The sequence below is a fragment of the Apiospora phragmitis genome (assembly GCF_038363925.1).
Source record: "Apiospora phragmitis strain CBS 135458 chromosome Unknown utg000006l:1.0-5683423.0:1.0-5690449.0, whole genome shotgun sequence".
NCBI lineage: Eukaryota > Fungi > Ascomycota > Sordariomycetes > Amphisphaeriales > Apiosporaceae > Apiospora > Apiospora phragmitis.
This window is the reverse complement of record NW_027117404.1, coordinates 432,514-452,333: the sequence shown is the minus strand read 5'-3', so window position 1 is coordinate 452,333 and position 19,820 is coordinate 432,514. Positions and strand designations below refer to the sequence as shown.

Genomic DNA, 19,820 nt, shown 5'->3' with positions numbered 1-19,820 from the left:
ATGCCAAGTAGTCGAACAGGCTGGCGGTCTACCAGGGCAGTAGCTTATGTGGCCAAGATGTTCTTTACGACAACTGACAGCCACTCTGAAAATTCATATAAGATAGGACACCCCTGCTGCGTAGGGGTTTTCGACACACCGCCGCCATGGCATGTATCCTTGTGGTGAGAACCACTTGAGTTTTGCGATCTTCCAACTGACATTGATACTTTGAGTTCCACTCTCACCAAGCCCATCTTCGTCCACTTAGTATCAGATTATTCCTGTTCTGGCTCGATACCTACCTACTTTTAACGTAACCAATCTCTGCCCACATAGCATCTGAACAAACAAAGCAAGTCGCCTCGAAGTCTCTGCTTATCATAGCAAATTACGCGAGCAAGCATTTAATATACTAGTCGAATCCTTACTTTGCTGGTTGATGCAGTCAGATATCTCGTGCCAAATAGGTACGTACCTATCTAAACACTCAAATTCACTGAGGTCTATTGGGCCGCCCCATTTCTATTGAAGTTCCGTCTGGCAGGCACGCCCCCTTTAACTCCCCACCTTCCTCCTCAACCCGACGCATCACGAGGCCGTTGCTGCCACGCTCCCCCAAAACTCCGTGTGCCTACCAACGCACCTGTTTATTCCATTGCACCTGATCCAGCCAGTGACAGGAAGCAAAGGACAGCAGTCGCCTAATAATTCCAGACAACCAAGATTTCCTTCAACGAAGCAAGCGGCCCTCGGTGGTCGAATGGTTATGCTTTTCAACCTGAATGACACCGAGAAGAAAGGTCCAGGGTTCGAATCATCGCCCTTTGTACGTGCTTCCTCACAGGTAAAGCCTGAGAGATTTATCTTTTGCAATCCGTTGTATTAGGAGGCATATGTAGTAGGCTTAGACCGCTTTGCGAACCGTTTTTTTTGTCAGTCTCGTATATGACTTGTACTTCTTTGTTCCTATATTGCATCTTGTGCACCCAAGGGCTTTCGGATTAAACGTTTATTGATTTCCTTTCTTGAAAGGTAGAAAAAAAGAAGAAGAAAAACCAGGACGTTCTGAGGTTTTCGAACGCCTGGTTTCCGGAGCTACGTACAGAACTTTGTTTAGTGCAGTGTTCACCTGTCACTGATCAGCAATCAACTATCAGCATAAAGTAGGCTGTTCGTTTTAGAAAATGGACGCCGAAAATACGGTAAACATGCCATTACAATGAGAATGAAGGACGTATAGTGAAGGCTGTATATAATCCCAGCATCAGAGGGGAGTTGATGGCGAAACCAACGGGCAAACAAATCAGGAGCAGCCTTGTTCGAGAGAAGCCGTGGAGCTGTGCGACGAATTAGACGAGTTGTGGTCTGACAGAGACATCATCAAGATGGCAGAAGACAAGATTTGGTAAAGCAGTCGTCAGACTTCAAACGATTGAATCACAATTGGAAGTTGACATCAATTGGCTATTTCATGCCAGACGTGGATATCCAGCATGGTGCCGGAGATTGCGCCACGATCGGAACAGACGTGCACTGGCGAAACGTGTACTCGTTCACTTCAGCAGTACAAGATAATCTCGACAACGACGAATAACGTATGGTCATCTTCTTGAACAACTTCCGCCAGTTATTAACAGGGGACGCACAAGCCTGGTACAACTCCCTTGACGAGCCAACTAAGATGCAAATGGGAGGCATCAGGAGAGCAACGATTGTGCGTACCCAAAGATTGCGTCTCTGACTTGTTATCGGAAGCACACGATTCAAAGCACCACTTCGGAACCAAAAGGATGATATACGAACTTCGGAGCTACGTGATCAAGGGACTCAAACGATTAATCAAAATATACATCGACCACTGTCCAGAATGCCAGAACAACCAAAGGGAAACCAGGAGCTTGGACTCCAGCATATGTTCCACCCTTACGAGGGAGAAATATAATCAGAAGACAACGAGTGGGAGAAATGGGCAGGTGACGAGATGGTGCACCGTAAAATTGACAGGAAATAGACCATGCTTCTCTTACATCTCTTTTGTCGCCTAAAGGTGCTCAACTTCTGTGTAAGTGTACCACCACTTGACTATCTAACGGAACTGATTTCAACCTCAGTGATACCGGGTACTGGATCATTAACTTGATAGAGTGTATGGGTAGAAGTAGGTTTCCTGGCGGAGATCTTCGTGGTTGTGGTGATTTGAATTTATCGTGGCGGTTAGCCCCGGAAGGTTGTTGTAAACCAGGGGCATAGCGAAGTTAAGTAGAGAGCTTGATTGAGCAAATTCAGTGAGTGCTTTTGTTCAGGTACATACTACAAACAGTAACATTTGTTTAATCGCCCTGTCGTAATTCCCCTTAATACCTACTTAGTATCATACCGAATTTTGAACCTTGCAGTTTAGATGACGGCCAGATGATGGCAAGTTTGACAATGTGTAACATTGTCAAAATTGAGGGAACTTGAGTGCCCCGCACCTACCCCCCTTTTCTGATGTACTCTCACGCACATATGTTGGATGTTAATGGGAAGCTACGTGATCAATCTGGTCAGCGCTCCAGGCTCAGCGGTGGCAGCGTCGCCAAGGGATGAACATTGCCGAGGGGATCGGTCACCACAAATTCGCGACCCAGTTCTTGTTAATCGTTGGCAATGAATCCTACGTTGAGACCAGGAAGACTATCTAGAGATAATATAGTGATATAAGAGAGCGCCATGCACTCGCACAGGCTAGGTCAAGATATACCTTCCCGTCAACCTGCTGCACATAACCTGTCGGACTTCCAACCTCGGTTCTCAAAGGTTTAGTACCTTCCGATTCATTCAAATAAAGCTCTGCATCTAGAAACGAAACTCGTTGTATTCTTTGTTCTTGGCCGACAGCATGAGCGTGCTATGCAGACGCCTCGATTGCGCAGTTGGGAGAGGATTGAGGCCTCTGGCGGGTGATACCTAACGCTGCACTTCAGGAACAATTATGTGACCGACCAGTGCCCACAACTCAATTGAACTAGGTTAGGTTCTGATTCAGCAAGCCTCAATTAGATCCCGAGAGACCATCGAGCTTTCCCCAAACTATCATAGGAGCTTATGTATGTAGCGTACATGGCTGGCTTCATCATGGCGAAAAAAGACCGAAGCCAGAACGCGGCAGCACTTTGAGAGAGTCGTAATGGTGCGGCGACCGATTGGCACCAAGCCCAGTGAAATTGTTACTGTACCAAGCTTTTAGGATCTTCAAGTTGAAAGATTGGCTTCCAGTCAACTGCCGATTTCTCCACCCGTAAAAATAGCTTTAGCTCGAATAAGCCGAAGTTCGGTGGCCGGAATCTTCATTCTTAGGTTGGCACACCAAGACACAACGCGCTGCAGAACAGCACTCATCCAAGTCCGTGTGGCTCTGAAGAGCTCGCGCCAATAACGACAGAGTCCGAGAAACCTGGAACACTTCAAGTGGGCACTGGGCTCAGCTGCATTGCGGTCAGCTATGTATTACGGAGTATGTAGTTGGCGACCATGTGTTGGCACTGATAAGCACACCGAGCAATCCCACTTTGGGAGTGTAGACGTCATGATGGTGTATATTCGACCGGGGAAAGATGGGGCATAGACCCAATGGTGGGTTTCGACCCCCAATACCATAAAAGGTGCGGCCGCTTGAGATGTGCGTCTTTTGAAACCGACTCTTTGGGTATTTTCAATAACATAATATCGGTAGACCAAACTCAATTACTACTCGACGGAGACCGGAACACTATGGCGCCCGCTGAACCAAACGCGCTGGCATTCAGGCCCAAAGGCGAGCCGCCTGTATTTGCAGAGGAACGGAAGGGATGGAAGGGCTACGTTGAATGGGAGAAGTACCCCGAGAAGAAGAAGCAGGCGGCCGAGGTCTTGCAGCAATACGATTTCCCAGTCGTCAGTACACCTCCCCTTGGTGTATCATCAGTCGGAGCAACGACGTGGTTCAAGATATGATGCTGACTTGTAGCATCAACAGCCGCCGGAGTTCCAATTGCAGCCACTGCCCAAATCGAACCCTATCCTCACCGGAGAGCGGTTCAAGCAGTATCATTATGCCATGGGGCCGGGCCTGGAAAAGGTGCCTGATATCAGCTGGGACTACGTGAAAAAGGAGAAGGCCGAGGACATGCTACACGTACTCCAGTTTCCTTATAACGGTGAAACCCCACGGGTAAGTACACTCAATGATTGAATTTGCTTACTGCTGCTGAGCGAGCTGAAAGCGTGTTGCTGACCTCGAGAACAGAAACGGCTGGTTGAGTCCGAAATCACTCCCAACCAGGATTTCTTCGTTCGCAACCACGGCGGCATCCCCGAGATCGACCCCCAGGAGCACACCCTGGACATCTCCGGGCTGGTCAAGAACCCCCAGCGCCTCACGCTCGCCGACCTGCAGAACGAGGAGCTCTTCCCGCGGCAGTCCAGCACGGTGACGCTGCAGTGTTCGGGCACGCGCCGCATGGAGCAGATCACCGTCTACCCGGGCGACGGCGACGAGCTGATCAACGCGCCCTGGGCCGAGGGCGCCATCGGCAACGCACGCTGGACGGGCGTCAGCCTCAAGAAGGTCATCAAGCACTGCGGCGGCCTCGTCGACGGCGCCGACAACCTGGAGTTCTATGGCGCCGACACGTACTTCAAGAAGGGCCAGGCGTACAACTACGTCGTCAGCGTGCCGTGGCGCAAGGTCAAAGCCAACGAGGTGCTGCTGGCCTGGGAGATGAACGGGGAGCCGCTGCCCAAGATCCACGGCTTCCCGCTGCGCACCGTCGTCTTCGGCTACATCGGCGCGCGCAGCTGCAAGTGGCTGTACGAGATCCGCGGGATCCGCGGGCCCAGCCAGGCGCCCGTGCAGAAGAAGGAGTACCTCTACTACACGCCGCAGGTGGGCAAGCAGAACGCCATGTACAGCAACGGCTTCAGCATCCAGGACATGCCCGTGTCGTCGGCCATCATGGCGCCCGCCGACATGGAGCAGATCGTGCACGACGGGTCTGTCCGGCTGAGGGGCTGGGCCTACAGCGGGGGCGGCCGCTGGCCCGTCCGCGTCGAGGTCTCGGGCGACGGCGGCTCCGTCTGGTACGAGGTACCGCCCGAGAACATGTCGACCAAGTACTTCCACGGCTGGCGCCTCTGGGAGATCGATATGCCCGTCGACGCCGAGGGCTGGCTCGAGTTCTGCGTGCGGTGCTGGGACAACGCGCTGAACACGCAGCCGACGTTTGTCCGTTCCGCGTGGTAAGTTGTTTTATATATCCCTGGCTGGCCTCCAAGACCCTCAACCGAAGATAAAAAGAATGCTTTACTGATGTGTGTGCGCGCTTGACTGGGAACAGGAACTGGGATCTCCATGTGACATCGTCTTGCCACCGCGTCAAGATCTACAGCATGAACCGCTCGAAACCCCTGACGGCGCAACGGCTCAAGCTGCTCGAGGAGAAGGGCATGTCGATGCTGCCCATCACTCGGCCCCTCGAGATTGACCTGGAGTCGGACGAGCATTACGACAAGGCTATGGAAGCGATGGGCGGTAGAGACCCGAAGGAGTGATTTGGCCTGGTGAGAGTTCTGGTTGCGAAGTTTCAGATACTATTGCCCATATTAGACAATTTCTGGAATACAGATTTACAGAAGTTCGGTTCTAGCCATATTGTATTTCAGTCGGTGAAGTCATTCCTGTGAGAGGTTGCTTGGAAGGATTGAAAGGATCGAAACCCGACAGGTGCATTTGCTTGCTTTTGATGTTCCCATAGACCCATAGCGCATGCTACAACGGGATTGCAGTGCATGCATGTCATTCTACCCTCCAAAGCCGGACCCGAATCCAAATCTCACTAATCGGTTTGATCTTTCGGGTGAGCAAGACCAAATATTTGGCAATACGTGATTCGAGTTCGTATGAAGTGCCACTGTCAACTTGCAAGACATCCAAAACTCTCTATATTCAACCACTTTTAGATATCCAGGGTGAAACATCCAGTTTGGTCGCCGAACAGAAATGCCACACGATCAAGAGCGGTACTTCGCCAACCCCACCACCGGCGCCCTACGAACCCCCGCGCCGCATGACGAGCTCCTTGCGAGTCTAGAGCGGATCAACGCCTTCAACCCACCGGTTCACACGTGCTCGACGAACTGGAGTTTCCATGGCTTTTATACAGGACCCACCTCCGTCGCATATCTCTTCCATCGCCTCTCCCAACTGTATCCCGACCTAGAATTCAAGCGGCAGTCTCTGGCCGAATGGGCGCAGGAGTATCTGCGCCTCGGGGCCCCGAGCCACAGGCGTGCACCCACAGCTTCTAACTGCGGCATCGGCAACGAGGCACTTGCCCACTTGACTATGACGGCTCTGTTGAAAGAGGACGCCAGCGTGGTAAGTCAGCTCTGCTCATATGAGCCGACCATCAACGACGAGACCGACGATGGGTCAAATGAGTGGCTATACGGACGAGCCGGCTACTTGTATTATCTCCGATTATGCAAGACATCATTACGCCAAATCAATCACGCAAACATTGGCAGTACCATTGAAAAGACTGTCCGCCGCATGCTCAAGGTGCCGAAACCTTGGGTTTGGCACGGGAAACAGTACCTGGGCGCAGCCCACGGCACCATCGGCATCATATGTCAGATCGTCCTGTCCATGCCGGAGATGGCTGCCCAGCTCCACGACCTGCTCACCTCCGTGCTAGCCGAGCAGCTCGACAGCGGCAACTTCGCCTCGTCCTTACGGCCGGGCTCCAGCGATAAGCTCGTGCAGTTCTGCCACGGCGGGCCGGGCTTCGTGCTGTCGCTGCGCTCGCTGCAGCCGCACTACCGAGAGGACCCGGCCCTGCAGACCAAGATGGCCTCGGCCATCCGCCGCGCCCAGTCGGATGCCTGGCGCCGCGGGCTGCTCACGAAGACGCCGTGTCTGTGCCACGGCATCGCCGGCAATGCCTTGGCGGTCGACGACCGGGCGCGGTTCTTGCACCTCTTGTCGTTTATGGGCTCGGAGGCGATGGAGGAGAGGGGCTGGTTGCGCGGCATTGAGCGCGGCCACGATATCGCGAGCCTCTACACCGGCGAGGCGGGGCGGGCTTGGGCATGGGCTGTGGCGGATAAGGATCTTCCGAAGACGTGCATTGGTTATAACGATGTGTGATACGAAATCACGTTCAGTCATCAATTGAAGTTTCCCACACCAACACTAACAGCGGGTTGAATGGAGGGATAGCTCTGGCTGGGCAAGCTCTCGCGATGTGCACATTCTCTGAAACTCCCAATACCTCGAGAAATACATCACCAATAAAGAAAACAAAAATAGCAGTATTTACTCAGGTCGACATGTCCATGATAACAAATTGAATAGCGTAATTCGGACATAGGTATGTACTTTAGTCCCGATGAACGACAGCTCCAGCCACACGCCCAGCCACCATTCCCCACGTGATTAGCGGCCAGATCCAAGCTCGGTCGCGACGCAAGGAGGAGCCGCTTGCTGTTTGGCTTGGTTTGGTTTGCTGGGAAATTTTGGCTGCAGAGAGAAGGAGACGCGCTTCTCCAAGTCACCCTGGGCCATCCTCCGTCCATTTCAATTGAACGAACTAACGTTCCGTTTTTCGACCCAAGAGCTTCGAGGTGACCCAACCCAATTGTGCAGTCGCCCTTAATTCCTGCCGACGTCGTGCTCTTCCAGCTGCAGCATCACGCACTCCTGCCCTTCGCCTTTCCCGACCACGACCTGACTCGACGTGCAATCCCCTGTGCGGACCTGTCAACGTGCGTCCGGCTTGGAGCTATTATTTTTCATGCTTATGCGACATGAGTATGACATGAGATAGCTACTAGGTATTCTTCAGCCATCCAGATTCGTCGTCGCCATGGGAACTCGAGCGGCGCCCCAGGCGTTCCTCTCCAGCTACGCGCCGCGACTGCGCACCTACAACAACGCCCTTCTCACCCCCGTCGCCCACCCGACCCAGGCCGTCGGACCCCAATCGCGAACCACCAAGCGCGGCACCACCGTCATCAACTACGCGGAAGACGGCTACGATTACGACGACGACGATGACGACGAAGGCAGGCGGCGCCCGACTGGCCTTCGCAGCCTTCGCCGCGAGGATAGTACTTCGAAGCTAGATGCAAGCGACAGGGTTGGCAAGGAGGCCTTGGCGCCTGTAGACCTGCAGGGCATTTGGCGAAACTGGATGCTTAAGAGTCGCAACCGGTCCGACTTGAATGCCCAGGCGCAGGCTGCTATGCCCGTCACCCTCATCCCCATCCGTATCGATGTCGACATCCCCGCCTTCATGCCAGCTGCGCCGTTCCCCCTACCTCCCGGCGTGACCCAGCCTACGCCAGCGATGGACCCATCCCTCTACAGACATGGTGAAATGACAGTTCCATACAAACTTAGGGATATCTTTTTGTGGAACTTACACGAGACCGTCATCACGACGGATCAGTTTGCTATGGCACTGGTGCAAGACCTCGACCTTCCCAACCAAGTACCCATCGCGAACGAGATCAGCAAGCAAATAAGGACACAGCTCGAAGAATACGCCGGTGTTGCGCTGCACCCGTTGTTCCATTCCGAGGATGCGACGGCTGTGGCCAACGGCAATGTGGCAGCTGCCGCTGCAGCTCTACGATCGGTTCACGATACCCCGGCTACGCCCGGGACTCCTCTACAGCAGTCTTCGTCGTCCTTTGTCGGCGGCTCGAATACACCGATGCTCAGCGCCGTCGACACCCCATCCAAGGGACCTACCGCTTCTGTCCCCCAAGTCACGGCCACGGCCAACCCTGTTGCTGCCGACGCAGATGACTACAGTCCCGACGACACGTATCGCTGCATAGTGTCACTTAGTCTCAACCTTTCTTCCAGCGTGTATTCCGACAAGTTCGAATGGTCTTTACTCCATCCGCCGGGAACGGCGGAGGCATTCGCGAAAATCACTTGCACGGATTTGGGATTGGCCGGAGAATGGGTGCCTGCCCTTACACACGCCATATACGAGGCTGTCCTGCGTCTAAAGAAGGAGGCCTGCGAGTCCGGAGGCTTAGTGGCGGGATGGGGCGCCATGGGTGCCGAACTACCGAACGACGCGGCACACGGAGCGGATGCCGGTTGGCGCTATGACCCTGAGCACCTTGCCGAGGACTGGGAGCCCAAGATCGAGTTCCTGTCCAAAGAAGAGATCGAGAAGCGGGAAGGCGATCGCGAGAGAGAGGTCCGCCGCCTCCGCCGCGAGACCGCGCGGTTCAGCAGCAATACTGGCATGCTGGGCGGTATGCCGCTGGGCACCGTCGAAGTGGAGGAAGAGCGGATGGGACGTGGCGAGCGTTCCAAGAAGAAGCGGAGATTCAGGAGTCTCAGCCCTCTGGGTCGCTCCGGCACACCTGGAGGAAGGGGCACACCGGACATCGGAGGGTATGGAGGCGGTGGTTCCTTGAGCGACCAGGAGAGGTTCAACTGGCGATGTCTGCATTGCCGCGTCTGGGGCACCAGCGTATGGGCAGTCCGCAAAGGCCCCTTTGGCGATCGGGTAAGTCTCTTCTGCTCTTTACAGCTGCTGTATCAAGTTTCATTACTGACTTTACATCCAGACACTCTGTGCCAACTGTGGCAGTGTATGGGAGCAAACAAAACAGCTGCCCCGGTGGTCGCTAAACTTGCACGCAATGGACCCGCGTCCTATCTGACAGTGCTGAGTCTGAGATGATCCTGCACTATTAAGGATTTAGACGGGAAAAGCGAATCTTCCATGATAACACGATGTAAGGCTAGGCGTTTAGGATGGATTTGAGAGAGGGATACCATGCATGCATGTGTGCTTTGCTGCGATTCCACACGCGGCTTGGCAAAACCGGGCGATGCAACAGAGAAAGAAAGCCATTTCGAGGAAAAAGACTTGGCTTGGTTACGGTAATTAGATGGCCTCCTCTGGCTGCTGCTGAAACGGGCGCCGGTTGGCTCAGCTCTGTATACTAAGACTAGGTAGAGATTGCCTGCAATACCCCCAGGCACCAGGCCTAGCTCGCTACTGACCCGAGCATGCCCTGGGCTATCCAGAACCCGGCTGTTTTTGGCCGACTTGGATGAGACAAGCTTGCGGCGTCTGTTTATGGATTTGGCCTACGAGGTAGACATTAGGAGAGTAATACACTGATAAAGGCCAACTGTTATCAATCTCGGATGAGCATTTTCGGGTCATGCCGAACGATTCCAACATGCGCCCATACGGCAATGAAGGCAACCCTACGTGATTCTCTATTTATCGGGACTCATGGGGTTCCGATACAACATGAGTTACTAATCTAAACTTCGGGATTCGATAATAAGGGATGGGTTGATCGATCACTTGCAGATGTTCGTTCGAACTGCTCATGACAGCCATCCCCAGAGAGTGGAAATTGGTGCAATGTGACTCATGCGGCTCAGTCGTCGATCGGGAAGCAAAGCGAAATTACCATTGGAATCCTGACCAACAGCCAACACCACCAATATTTGAGCGGCAGTTACCAAAACGACACAGCGCCAGAGCGCTTTCCCCCCAGAGGGCGGCATCGTGCAACCACCCACTCCCGTCAAGCCCGTTTCCCCCCAGCTTCATACCCCTCCAACCTTGCTTGCCCTACCACCCGCCACCAATCGTGTTCAACGGTGCGCGCAAGGACCCTTGGCTGGGGTAGCATGCGTATGCATATATTATGCATGTGGGCCAAATTGCGAATGCAAGGAAGGGCCAACCAAATTGGGAGTTGAAAGGGAGGGTGGTGTTTTGCCGAGATCAGGATCCGTTCCAACATGCAAAATGTATTGGAGACCGTCTCCAAAAAAGGGTGCGATGCGATGGTTCTTATAGAAATACAGATGGCCCCCCATCAATGAGAAACAGAAGAAGAGAGAAGTAGTAATCGTCCAGCCTGATCTTTGCTTTGCACACAAAGATTCGAAGATTCGTCCCAGTCGTTTCCTTGACCCAAAAGTCAATCACTCTCATTTATATACACAGACAAAATACACATTACACTACACTATTCATCCGTTATCTTTCTACTCATAACTATAATATGATAATACATTAATTCCTCAATTATATAATGAAGTCCGTAACCATCTTCCTTTCCCTACTCTCCTCCGCCCTGGCAGTGGTTGCGGCCCCGGCTCTGGAGATCCACCAGGTCCATGACCACTCCGTCGACCCCGTGGACCCGATTGTCAGCACCACCACCATCCCCCTCCGGCTCCTCGACCGCGACGGGAACCACACGCAGACGCTGGAGCCACGGGCTAGCGGCGGCGGCGAGAACCACTTCACCTTCCCCAGCAACGCGGGGGTGCCCCTTACATGGTGTGCTCCCGGATCCCCCGCGCCCACGCCGAGTGCGTGGTCCGGGTGTGGTTTGACGACGAGCCTGAATCTGAGGGGGCCGAACAGCAACGCCTTGGCGGCGGCGACAGCGACAGCGCCAGCACCCTCTACCCTGAGCCCAGCGACATCGTCTTCGACCCGGACGAGGACGAGGACGGCGAGTATGAGCCCTGTGTTACGCTCGGGGTGGACAGCGGCGATGGCAAGGGCGAGCAGGGGTTGATGGTGCGCAAGATCGACGTCAACTGCCCTTACTAGACATTTTCACTTCTTTGCCGGGGGGTCATCGATCGTGTGAGAAGGAGGACACACTGGGGCCTTGTCGGTCGGTTTGTGTACGGCCACGCTGGAGACGGAAAGACGGCCGGGTCCTACTCGTTATTGGCACATCGTAGCATGCATGTAGGTAGCTAACTCATCGAAAGGGGGAGCTTGCTGATGTGGTCCGACAGTGGACATATGCCAAGCAGTGGGATTCGTTGTTGGGTGCATCCGGTAGTTCCTCATTACCGTCATCGATAGCCAAGCCTGATGTAGCTATAAGTGTAAAACGAGGAACGCCGCTGTCGCTTCGCCTGATCGTTGTTCTTCTCGAAGATACCTACATATGTAAACCATTTATTATCCATAAACAGCTGCGAGCGTCCCAAATGGCCAACAAACACTCGTCCATTATGACTTCGTATACCTGATATTTCAACCTGTACCTACACCGCCGCGCATATGGCATGACTAGTCTGTAATTAGCATTGATATGAGGTGAAGCCAACTAAATTGTAAGGGAAGCGGCGTGGTTTGGTAATCTCGCAAGGGGTCCGGGGTTTGGATCCAACAGTATTGTTTCCCCCTCGCTTCGAATACCGGGGGTGCGATGAGTGAACACTCAGGCTCCGAATACAAATAACCATTGATGGGAACAGAAGATGCGATCTTGTAACTTCGCCATTCAGTACGATCATCCACAGTTCTTCTGACCTAAGGCAATCGTTCCCTTGCACAGGCATGCGAACACACGTGCAGTCACTCGTTTCACACACATACACATAAACCAACCATCAAGTTATTCTTCAACTTCCAACTCTGATCCATAACTCACTACAACATGAAGTCCGCCGTCGCCCTCCTCTCGCTACTCACCGCCGCCACCAGCGCGTCCCCGCTGGTGCTACTGTCACCTCGTCAGTCGAGCAGCAGCGTCGCCACGATCCGCATCTTCTCAGACTGGCCCGAGCGACGGAACGTGCTGCAGACGATCGAGTCCCAGGGCCAGTCCAGCGTGACTGAGCTGGGCCCGCCCGCCGTGGGCGTGTGCATCAAGGTGCACGACCGGGATCGCGGGTGCCGCTACCTGGCCTGGTTCGACCGCGAGGCCGACGACCCGGGCGCGGGCGTCAACGACAGGGCCGACGACCTCACGCCCGAGGGCGACTTCCCGCCCAACTCCGAGGTCGAGGTCTGCGCGGGGCATGTAATGGAGATGGACGGGGTCAAGTCGCAGATACCGCTTCGCCGCGTCGAGGTCGTGTGCTCATGAATGGATGAATGAATGCACTCTTTCTACATATTAAAAAAAAGGGGGGGGGGGAAAGGAGAGGAAGAGTGTGTAAGAAAGGAGGTTGTTTGGGTTATCTGCTTTGTCTTGTCCTCGATCGGGGGAGCAGCGCAAGCGTCAGTCGGCCTGTAGGGTCAGATGCCGAAGTGGGGGCCTGTTTTGTGTCTCGTAGTCTTTGGTTCGCTTTTGCTATTAGTATTACGCATGAATAAACATTGGAACATGAACTCCTATGCTGCACCCCGTCATATTCAGCTTGGATAACCTAACATGACTAGTACTATAGATGAAGTCCACGCCAGCACCGTAGTTCCAGTAGTCGGCATCCAGCCGAGTATGAGCAGTAGCCGCCTAGACTTTGTGCTTACGGTCGCAGTACGAAGTAGAAAGCCCCATTAGAAGTAAATCGCATCCTACTTGCAATCCAACAGAAATGCAAGGGCGTTCGCCGCTTTACAGAAGATATGAGGTGATTCCACGGCCAGTACCTATGTTTCGTTGTTGATTAGCCTACCTAAGTTGGTCAGCTACAACACCCTCGCCAGAATCAATGTTCTGTGGGAGTTTGGTGGAAAATGAAAGTTGGTGTGTAAAAGCTGCCAATCATATACTGCTTTAGATGAATCACTTTCAGCAAGTAACAGCATAGCACTGGTGGCGCAATGGTAGCGCGTTGCCTTCCGGTACTCTCTGGATCTGGCAAAGGCTGTGGGTTCGAGTCCCGCCTGGTGCTTTCTTTTTTCGACTTTTTGGAGAATCCCAGATATGACCTTTTTGGGTTGGCGACGACGGGAGGTCACCACCACAACAGCTGCCAGGACTCCCCGATGTTGAGCTAGTGCCCTCAGAGGTGGCGCCTTAATTGCAGTAACAATTAACAAGGAGTTTCTACAGTCTTGCGTTCGTTATTCATCGATCGACTCCTTAAGTTTCGAGCATTGCGGTAGCCTACGGCACAGCACACCTGCCCGGCGTTTCACCAACCACAATGTTCAGAGCTGCTCGGTTGATGGGACCCGTATTAAATCTTACAATACACAGCTCTGCCCCCTGAGCCATTCATTCATTCTCCTTACTCATCATCATGATTTCCTCGTTTTGTTCCTCCCTTTCTTATTCTTTTGAAATCTGTCCCCGATGTCCCTGATGGCAAGATGGTCGCACCACCCAGTGTCGGTAACGAAGCCAAATGGGCCCGGGCAGGAGACTTCGAAGACTACCGGGAGATCATTACCGAGCTGTACCTTCAAAGGGAGCTCTCCTTGAAAGAGGTTAGACGTGTCATGGCGGAGAAGCACGCTTTTCATGCAACGTAAGACTTGACTCCCTCCGATTTCTGAGTACCTATGGTTGCTGACCAAGAAGAGTAGAGAGCGAATGCTCAAGAGCCGACTTCAAAAATGGGGCGCCAAGAAGTATCTCAAGCAACGTGATTTCGACGAGGTCTTGGGTCATCTGCAGGCAGACCCGGCTGCCACCACGACCAAAAAGCTGAAGCTTCCATCCGGACGCCAGGTATCCAAATTGCGCCTGCATTTGTACCTGGAAAGGACATCTAGGGCACAGGTCGCCAATCCAGGGGCTGCTGGGGCTTCCACCGACGTGCAGACGCCACAAGGTGGGGGTAACGATGAACGGCGTAGCCTCCCTTCCTACTACCCTTCGCTGGCGCCACCCCACGACTTGCGAATCGTGCAGGAGTACATGGTGCATCTTCGCAGCTACTCGGTCTTGTCCACCAGTGTGAACCGGTCGGCCATGGCCGAACACAAGCCGGGGGAGACGGTGAGGTTCTACAACGGATTCCTCATTGCCGCCAGCCGGCTGAAGGCCGAAGATAACAGCGCCGCGTTTCGGATGTTTAACAGCTGCTTTGAACTGCTGAAGGTAATGACGATGAAGCAGACACCGTCTCTCTACATATATGTTCACTCCGTTGTTCTGCCACTGGTAGCGAACGGACTCTCTGAAGTGGCCATGGAACTACTGAAATACGCCACCTCGTTGACGAGTATCGTGAACGGCGCCTCGCACCCAGTACATCAGCTATTCAGCCGGCTGTTGGCCTTGGGCCCGCAGCGAGCGAGGGATGACGCCCGGTATCTGCTGGCCCCCTATTTCGACGCCCTGACCGAACTGTTCGGCCCCACCCACCCCTTTCGCATCGCCGTGATCTCGATGGTGATTAGCTACATGGCAACCAGCGGCCTCTGCACAGTGCAGGAGATGAAGCGGCAGCTGCAGGAGCTGCACGCCATCACCCCGAACTGCCACGGCATCAAGGCCCCCCTGGCCCTAATGACGATGCCCCGAGACAAGCATGAAGAGGCCATGGGCAAGCTCGACAATATCGAGGGGCGGGCCATCACGGGAGAAGAGACGACGACGACCCCGGTCGCCACCGCCGACGCCGAGAGGAGGGCGTTCATGCACTACGTCACGTGGTTGCTCAAGCTCGCCGAGGGCGGCGAGGACGAGGTGCGCCGGGCGGCGCACGCGTGCATCACGCGCACGGGCGCCCTGGTGGGCTTCCGCCACTACCGCACGCAGGGCATCATCGCGGAGTACGAGCTGTACCTCCGCAGGCGGGGCCGGGAGGCGGCGGCGAACAGGGTTCTTCCACATTACGAGGCGGAGCTATGTAGGGGTATGGGCAACTTGGGCCTTCCAGAGTAGGGCAAGTTGTTCAGAACAAACAGGCAGAGTGGAAGTGCGTGGATACAATGTGGCTGGACAAGCTCAACCGTGCAGCTCGGCTACTCCGGGGTGATAGGCCAACCTTGTCTCGGATATCGTCACTTGACGGTGGTGGCCCTTGGTTGACACGGTAGAAGGGTACCCCTCCTTCAGCTGGTAGAAATGAGAAATTTCCAGGCCTCCTCCTCCTCCAGGCCGTGGCAGTATCGGCAGATCCTTCAATGTGCTCAGCCGCATGGCACTGTCCCTCTTTCTCGCCCGCCGGAACGTCAACATGACACCCAATACGACCAGGGCCACACCTCCCACCCCGGCTCCCACCCCGATCCCGATCTTGGCCCCCGTGGGTAGCGGGTCCGGCGTCGCCGTACTGCTGCTCGCGCCCGCGATGACGTACGTGGCTTGGGGTGCGGAGCTGCGGGACGGGACCACGGACGGAGGCGGCGGCGCCGTGTCCAGGGTCAAGGCGGTGTATGAAGGGGCAATGGCTATCGTCGGAGGGCTGGTTTGATCCAGCTCTGTTTTTGCACTCAAGGCTCTCGAAAGAAGCGACGGCGATGGCGACGACGATGCTATGGAGATGTTGAAGTAACGAGACCGCATCGACGGAGCCTCAATCATCCCTTGGTCTTGGTCTGCTCCCGTCCCGGGTAGAAGTCGGAGGTAGAAGACATTTGATTCGGAAAGATCGAAGTGGTAGATCTGTGGTACCCAGTCGAACTGGATCGTCCCGATCGCCGCCCGGCCTTCTGCAAATGGATCAATGTCAGGGATGCCAGATGCGTGTAGAAGCTTCTTCTTCGGGGGGAGGGGAAAACATACTGAAGATCGGGGGACCCTGCAATGCCGATCCTGCCTTGATGCTATACTGCCAAAGAGTAATGGCGTGGTCGGAGTCTGGTGTTGGCGTCCATCGTATCGTTTGCACTTCTCCGATCCTCCATGCAGGGTTCGCCGGGAAGTCGGAGTCTGTGACGGCGTTGTCAGGATGGAAGAATGTTTCGGCCCCCAATGGCTGCTGCTGCTGGTGGCACCATACAAGACCAGCTCCGATCACAGTGAAAATACATAAGCCAATCATGGCGTTTGTAGGCGAGTAGGAGTCATTCAAGTTTTTGAGGTTGATGATATCTTAGAACGCAATCGCTTCAATACAGCAGAGAAGGATGAAATCACATTTTCCCACTGTTTTCATTCACAGCCTGTGGGCTTCGTGGGCCTGATATCAGTTTGGCACCGACTTCGAGTCGTACTTCCGGCAGGCATTTCAAGGCAGGACATTCGAGAGATCACAACTGCGAGTTTCGAAACCCCCCCCCCCAATCATCATTCAATCAACCAACCGAATGCTATCTGCCGACTCGCATACATGCACATAGCGTAGCAATATAACCGCCGCGTATTCGTTTCGCAGTCAATCGAATGATTCAAGATGGAAAGGCTGTGTGGCTTGGGGCCAAATTCGGCCGTTCTGGAACTCCAGGTTCTCACCTATCCATGTCGTCTCAAGCGAATATTGAAAAGCCACCATTGGCTTGCCAAGCCCTCCCGGTGAGCCGGACTAGGCGGTTGGCTCCCTAACGCTCCGGCTGGGCTTTTGCTCATGATCTGATGAATCGGTTACGTATCACATTTGCTCCTGAAAGCCACCATGTTGCATTTCAGTTGATAAATCAAGCAATTGTTTGCTGCTGTGCCTGCAAAGCTGCTGCTGACTTATCACTTTCGCGCGTGCCAAGCGCCTAAAGGAGCAGTGGAAATTGACCGCCCAACCACGGGCTGCCGTAAGCAAAGCAAGGGGATGCGACGCTGCAAGGGCACCACCATCCAGTATTTCCCCTCTTGGAGTCTTGGAATAAGGCTCGAGGATACGCACCCTGTTGAAGTAGCTCTATGTCATGTTATGGCTTGATCGAGCTGTGTTTTTGGGGCGCCTACCTACGTACATATCGTATCGCCCTTGCCCACATCATTTCGTTAGGCTTGGCTGAACATCGGTTCGATAATGCGAGTTACTAGAGTCATTCCCCATGATGGTGGCCAATGATATGGCGAAGCAACAGGACAGCCGAGTTTTCAGGTTAGTCTCGGGTTTTCAGGGGTGTGATCCGACCTAAACTCCGAGCAGATAAATGTATGCGCCGCAAACAGCGTCAGGCAACAACATGACATGCGGTCACCTAGCTGGTATGATGCGCTATTCGCATAATCTTGCCAGAGATTCTAAACCAACACCCTTCCAGAATGAAATCCTTACTTGAGCACTCAAGTCGTCCTCAACATGGACTGGAAATCGAGACAACCCGCCTCCGATTACGGGCCGTCCGCACGACAGACCTACATGCCCTGCATGGCATACGTACTAATCCCACCATCATGGAGTATATGTGCGCGTCTTTTTTTCGCCACTTTGGACTAACATGGTTTTCCCAGGACCTCCGGCGTAGAGACTGAGCCTGATGCAGAGAAGTCGCACAGCGTGGTTAGAATGCAGATGATGATGAACCCCGGCAACTTCGCTTTTGCAGTGACGGCAGCAGGCTCGGACGGAGGACGAAGCCCCGAGAGTTTTGAAGACGGAACAGCCATTGGCTTCATCGGGATCACCAGGCCTCCCGAGGTCTTCTTCCTCTTCGGCATGGCTTGCTGGGGCAAAGGGTACGCCACGGAAGCCCTGGAGGCGTTCCTGGCCACGTACTGGTCAAAGTTTCCCAATGGTCTTCCACAGATGGGCCAAGAGCATAAAGACATCCTGCAAGCCTACGTGGTCGAAGAAAACTCGGGCAGCTCCCGGGTGCTGGAGAAGACTGGGTTCAAGCAAACCGGCACGGCTCTAGGTCAAATTGGTGACAGAAAGAATGTGTTGGAGAGAGTATACGAGATTCGGAGACCAGCTGGCTAGGAGCAAGTATAGAGCTTATGAAGACTTGTTGTATACGCCAAGTCTAAAACAGACGGCGCCACCGTTGAGGGTTCATATAATAACCGATCAACGGGCAAATGAGGCACGAACGAGTGTGTGCATGATCCACCATAATTCAAGCCCACTTCCCCAGAATACCCATCAAGGTCATCCCGGAGACAAGCCCCAACAGTCCCAATCCCGTTCTGACGCTGTTCTGGTTGGCCATCTCGCCGTCCACCAGCCAATCCCTCGCCCACATCTCCACGACCCCAGTCCAGACGAGGATACCGGCGGAGAAGGCATCGAGCGAGCCCAGCGCAACGATAGTGAACGGATCGTTCCCGTTGAAACGGTGCAGGACGGCCATGCCAAGCATCATACCCAGTGGCGTGACGAAGGCGAACCCCGATGCGAGAGCAATCTTTCTTTTGACTGATACCTCCGTTTGTGTCTGGGAGCTGCCCCCCAGCAGAGGTGTTTCTTCTCCTGCGCCCGCCACGGTTCCATATGAGGATTCCCTTGAGACTTGAACCATGCTGTTATGTACTTTGGCTAGCCCTAGCTCGGCGATCCGACTTCCTAGGGCGATGCCCTCGAATAGCTGGTGGAAACCAATGACCAACGCCAGCGTCACGAAGAAGCTGTCTCCGGTCACGACAAGAGTTAGGCCGATCACTTTGCCACGTTTGTTAGTGAGTCAATCCAGGAAGCCCGGGGAAGAAGTGGCAGTCACTGCTGTGGCCCTCGCGCGCCTGAGGACTAATACTACTTACATAGTGAATGGAACAGGATCCCGGATTCGAGAACGAAGATGTTCACCAGCTCACTGCTGGCTAGTTGTTCGTCCGTTTGTCGATGGGAAAAGTACCGATGGGAGAAGGAACTCCACGATGAAGGAGACGAAGACTCCTGCCATGAGAATCACAGCCGGCGTAGCTTCATAGTCCAGGTCGCCCAGGCATTTATTTGCAAACATCAGACTCGCGTGAGTAAACAGCTGGTCGTCCCTCGGGTCAGGCCGCCGCAAAGAGATAGTGTAGTTGTAGCTGAGAAAGAAAAAGGGGTGAACTCACGTGTACGAACGCGGTGGAGATGACAACGCCGGTGCCGAACTGTTTAACAAATGTGAAAAATGCATTTGTCGTTGATGGTAACCTCATTCTCATCACGATAGGTCCGTACACCCCTAGTATGAAGTATCAGTATAAAGTCAACCTCTTCTCGATAATATGGCACTGGCATGATCCGGGAGCCTTACCGATTGCACTAGCAACGAGGATCGCAGCTACCATCCCCATCT

General features: G+C 54.0%; 9 protein-coding genes across 9 annotated transcripts; 7 read left to right on the top strand and 2 right to left on the bottom strand.

Moving 5' to 3' along the window:
• Positions 1–3,735: 3,735 nt before the first annotated feature.
• On the top strand, positions 3,736–5,553 carry PG994_005412 (molybdopterin binding oxidoreductase; the record flags this gene model as incomplete). The annotated part of the gene is made up of 4 exons (XM_066856821.1): positions 3,736–3,897; positions 3,980–4,174; positions 4,250–5,241; positions 5,340–5,553. 4 exons carry the CDS (start codon positions 3,736–3,738, stop codon positions 5,551–5,553), a joined length of 1,563 nt encoding a protein of 520 aa, XP_066716090.1.
• A 448-nt stretch (positions 5,554–6,001) lies between these two features.
• Positions 6,002–7,150, top strand: PG994_005411 (uncharacterized protein; the record flags this gene model as incomplete). Its single annotated transcript, XM_066856820.1, has 1 exon — positions 6,002–7,150. The coding sequence occupies one exon, from the start codon at positions 6,002–6,004 to the stop codon at positions 7,148–7,150; it is 1,149 nt and encodes a 382-aa protein (XP_066716089.1).
• A 718-nt stretch (positions 7,151–7,868) lies between these two features.
• Positions 7,869–9,693, top strand: PG994_005410 (uncharacterized protein; the record flags this gene model as incomplete). The annotated part of the gene is made up of 2 exons (XM_066856819.1): positions 7,869–9,536; positions 9,598–9,693. 2 exons carry the CDS (start codon positions 7,869–7,871, stop codon positions 9,691–9,693), a joined length of 1,764 nt encoding a protein of 587 aa, XP_066716088.1.
• A 1,401-nt stretch (positions 9,694–11,094) lies between these two features.
• On the top strand, positions 11,095–11,624 carry PG994_005409 (uncharacterized protein; the record flags this gene model as incomplete). The annotated part of the gene is made up of 2 exons (XM_066856818.1): positions 11,095–11,331; positions 11,379–11,624. 2 exons carry the CDS (start codon positions 11,095–11,097, stop codon positions 11,622–11,624), a joined length of 483 nt encoding a protein of 160 aa, XP_066716087.1.
• Positions 11,625–12,468: 844 nt separating this feature from the next.
• On the top strand, positions 12,469–12,900 carry PG994_005408 (uncharacterized protein; the record flags this gene model as incomplete). The annotated part of the gene is made up of 1 exon (XM_066856817.1): positions 12,469–12,900. The coding sequence occupies one exon, from the start codon at positions 12,469–12,471 to the stop codon at positions 12,898–12,900; it is 432 nt and encodes a 143-aa protein (XP_066716086.1).
• A 1,172-nt stretch (positions 12,901–14,072) lies between these two features.
• Positions 14,073–15,594, top strand: PG994_005407 (uncharacterized protein; the record flags this gene model as incomplete). The annotated part of the gene is made up of 2 exons (XM_066856816.1): positions 14,073–14,230; positions 14,286–15,594. 2 exons carry the CDS (start codon positions 14,073–14,075, stop codon positions 15,592–15,594), a joined length of 1,467 nt encoding a protein of 488 aa, XP_066716085.1.
• A 63-nt stretch (positions 15,595–15,657) lies between these two features.
• Positions 15,658–16,696, bottom strand: PG994_005406 (uncharacterized protein; the record flags this gene model as incomplete). The annotated part of the gene is made up of 2 exons (XM_066856815.1): positions 15,658–16,364; positions 16,438–16,696. 2 exons carry the CDS (start codon positions 16,694–16,696, stop codon positions 15,658–15,660), a joined length of 966 nt encoding a protein of 321 aa, XP_066716084.1.
• A 1,200-nt stretch (positions 16,697–17,896) lies between these two features.
• Positions 17,897–18,517, top strand: PG994_005405 (Acyl-CoA N-acyltransferase; the record flags this gene model as incomplete). Its single annotated transcript, XM_066856814.1, has 2 exons — positions 17,897–17,937; positions 18,049–18,517. 2 exons carry the CDS (start codon positions 17,897–17,899, stop codon positions 18,515–18,517), a joined length of 510 nt encoding a protein of 169 aa, XP_066716083.1.
• Positions 18,518–18,653: 136 nt separating this feature from the next.
• On the bottom strand, positions 18,654–19,818 carry PG994_005404 (Zip-domain-containing protein; the record flags this gene model as incomplete). Its single annotated transcript, XM_066856813.1, has 5 exons — positions 18,654–19,195; positions 19,294–19,346; positions 19,405–19,517; positions 19,594–19,706; positions 19,779–19,818. The coding sequence occupies 5 exons, from the start codon at positions 19,816–19,818 to the stop codon at positions 18,654–18,656; spliced, it is 861 nt and encodes a 286-aa protein (XP_066716082.1).
• Between the last annotated feature and the right edge of the window lie 2 nt (positions 19,819–19,820).